This window comes from Gavialis gangeticus, unplaced genomic scaffold (genome assembly GCF_001723915.1).
Source record: "Gavialis gangeticus isolate Ggan-Ray unplaced genomic scaffold, GavGan_comp1, whole genome shotgun sequence".
In the NCBI taxonomy this organism is placed as follows: Eukaryota; Metazoa; Chordata; order Crocodylia; family Gavialidae; genus Gavialis; species Gavialis gangeticus.
In genome coordinates, this window is record NW_017729006.1 from 51,856,468 (window position 1) to 51,858,323 (window position 1,856).

At 56.1% G+C, this 1,856-nt stretch overlaps 1 protein-coding gene across 1 annotated transcript in view; it reads right to left on the reverse strand.

The window, feature by feature from the left end:
* Positions 1 to 1,477, reverse strand: part of IRX1 (iroquois homeobox 1) — a 3,013-nt gene extending 1,536 nt beyond the window's left edge. The window contains exons 1-2 of the mRNA XM_019508735.1: positions 1,460 to 1,477; positions 4 to 621 (exon numbers count right to left, since the gene is read on the reverse strand). Of these exons, the coding sequence (XP_019364280.1) occupies positions 4 to 621; positions 1,460 to 1,477 (636 nt within the window). The remainder of the gene's footprint in view (positions 1 to 3; positions 622 to 1,459) is intronic.
* Between the last annotated feature and the right edge of the window lie 379 nt (positions 1,478 to 1,856).

Consider the following 1,856-nt stretch of genomic DNA (forward strand, 5'->3'; position numbering starts at 1 on the left):
CTGCAGGCTGCTGGGTGCGCCGGGGCTGGCCAGGCGGGTGCTGCTGTCCGCCGGCTCCTTGGCCAGGCCGAGGGCGTCGCGGGGCTTGAGCCCGTCGGGCTCCTTGTCCTTGCCCAGCGGGTCGGCGTGCCCGGCCGGCCGCAGCAGCTCCGCCTTGTCCTCGTCGTCCTCGTTGCTCTGCTCGCCGTCGTTCTCGTCGATCTTGTCGATGTCGATGCTCTCCAGGTCGATCTCCTCGTCGTCCTCCGTCTTCTCGGGGTCGCCCTCCGTGTCGCTGCCGAAGAGCGCGGGGTCCTCCTGGTCCTTGCTCCGTGAGCCCCAGGTCACCTTGTTCTCCTTCTTGAGCCGGCGCCGGGCGTTGGCGAACCAGGTGGAGACCTGCGTGAGGGTCATCTTGGTGATGATGGCCAGCATGATCTTCTCGCCCTTGGTGGGGTAGGGGTTCTTGCGGTGCTCGTTGAGCCAGGCCTTGAGCGTGCTGGTGCTCTCGCGGGTGGCGTTCTTGGGCCGCCCCGGGTCCCCGTACTGGAACTGCCCGTAGGGGTAGTAGCCGTGGGCATTGTGGGCAGCGAAGGTGGCAGGGTGGACCCCCGGGTTATCCTTCAGCTCGTACTGGGAGCCCTGCAACACAGCCAGACAAGGAGGGAGGATGGGGGGGATGAGTGAGGGTCCCTCTGACTCTTCCCAGCAGCCCCCCCTCCCCGCCCGTCTCCGCACATGCCCCGCACCGCTCTGAGTGCAACGCGAGGGGCCCGGAGGCCTGCCCTTCCCGCAGCTCAACATGGGGCACCTTTTCTGTCCCGCCACCCCAGCCCCAGTGAAGCTGATGCCATCTTCTCGCCTTCACCCCGACCGCACCGTTTTCCTGCGCGTTTCAAACCAGCAGCCAGCCACACACACACACACACACACACACACACATACACAAAAAGAGCGAGATCTCCCCGCACAAGCCTCTCCAGCTAGGGGTAGCACGTTTCAGACACCAGCACGTCACCTTCGACCTGATCTCCAAAGAGCCGAGGGGCTGGCACAAACGCCTCCAAAGCCGCCGCCTTTTTTTTCACCTAGCCCCAACCCTGCCTGCAAAAAGCGGCCCCCGAAAATGTCCAAGTGGTCTCCAGGCGGTTCCCAATCGCTCAGTACGAAACCACTAAACTGTAGGACGTTGCACCCACACACAAACGCGGCCCCCGGCCGCCTGCTGTAAAATATTAACTTGTGAGAAAGGAGCCCAGTTACTCTGGAGCCTGGCTCACGTTTGCTAGGATAGATGTCCGCACTTTACTTTATCTGTTAAGTTTTACTTTGATCTGAGAGGAGCAAACAAATTGTTTGCGAGCGATTAGAGGCGGTGATTTATTTACAATCAATAGTCTTTTTATCCTCTGCAGTAAAACACAAGCGAGTCAAATTATCCCATCAGGTGTTTTGGTAAATACCATTTTATCTTGCTAACCACCTCATTAGGCCTCATTATTGCGGGGAATTGTTCAGATATTCACATCTTTTACCTCTTGCTTTCCAAATCACACGAACAGCCTGAACATTTATTCGGGATTTTGCCATCCCTTTTCATCTTTGATTGAAAGACTGTCCCCTGTTTACAAGCACAAAGAAATCAAGAAGAGCAAGGACTAGGGATGTTCCTCAAACGTTTCAATATTCAAAACGGCCTGTTCTTCCCCTCGTTTACTCAGTTCAGCTTTGCTCTATTTCTTCAAAAGTCCCGACCTTTGCAAAACCTCATGTAAGCCTCAGGAAAACAAACGTTCACAGCACCTTAATTTTTCACAAAAAGCCCCTATCGAATGCTTTTGCAAAGAAAGGAATATAACTTGGGCTGGCACCTGAAA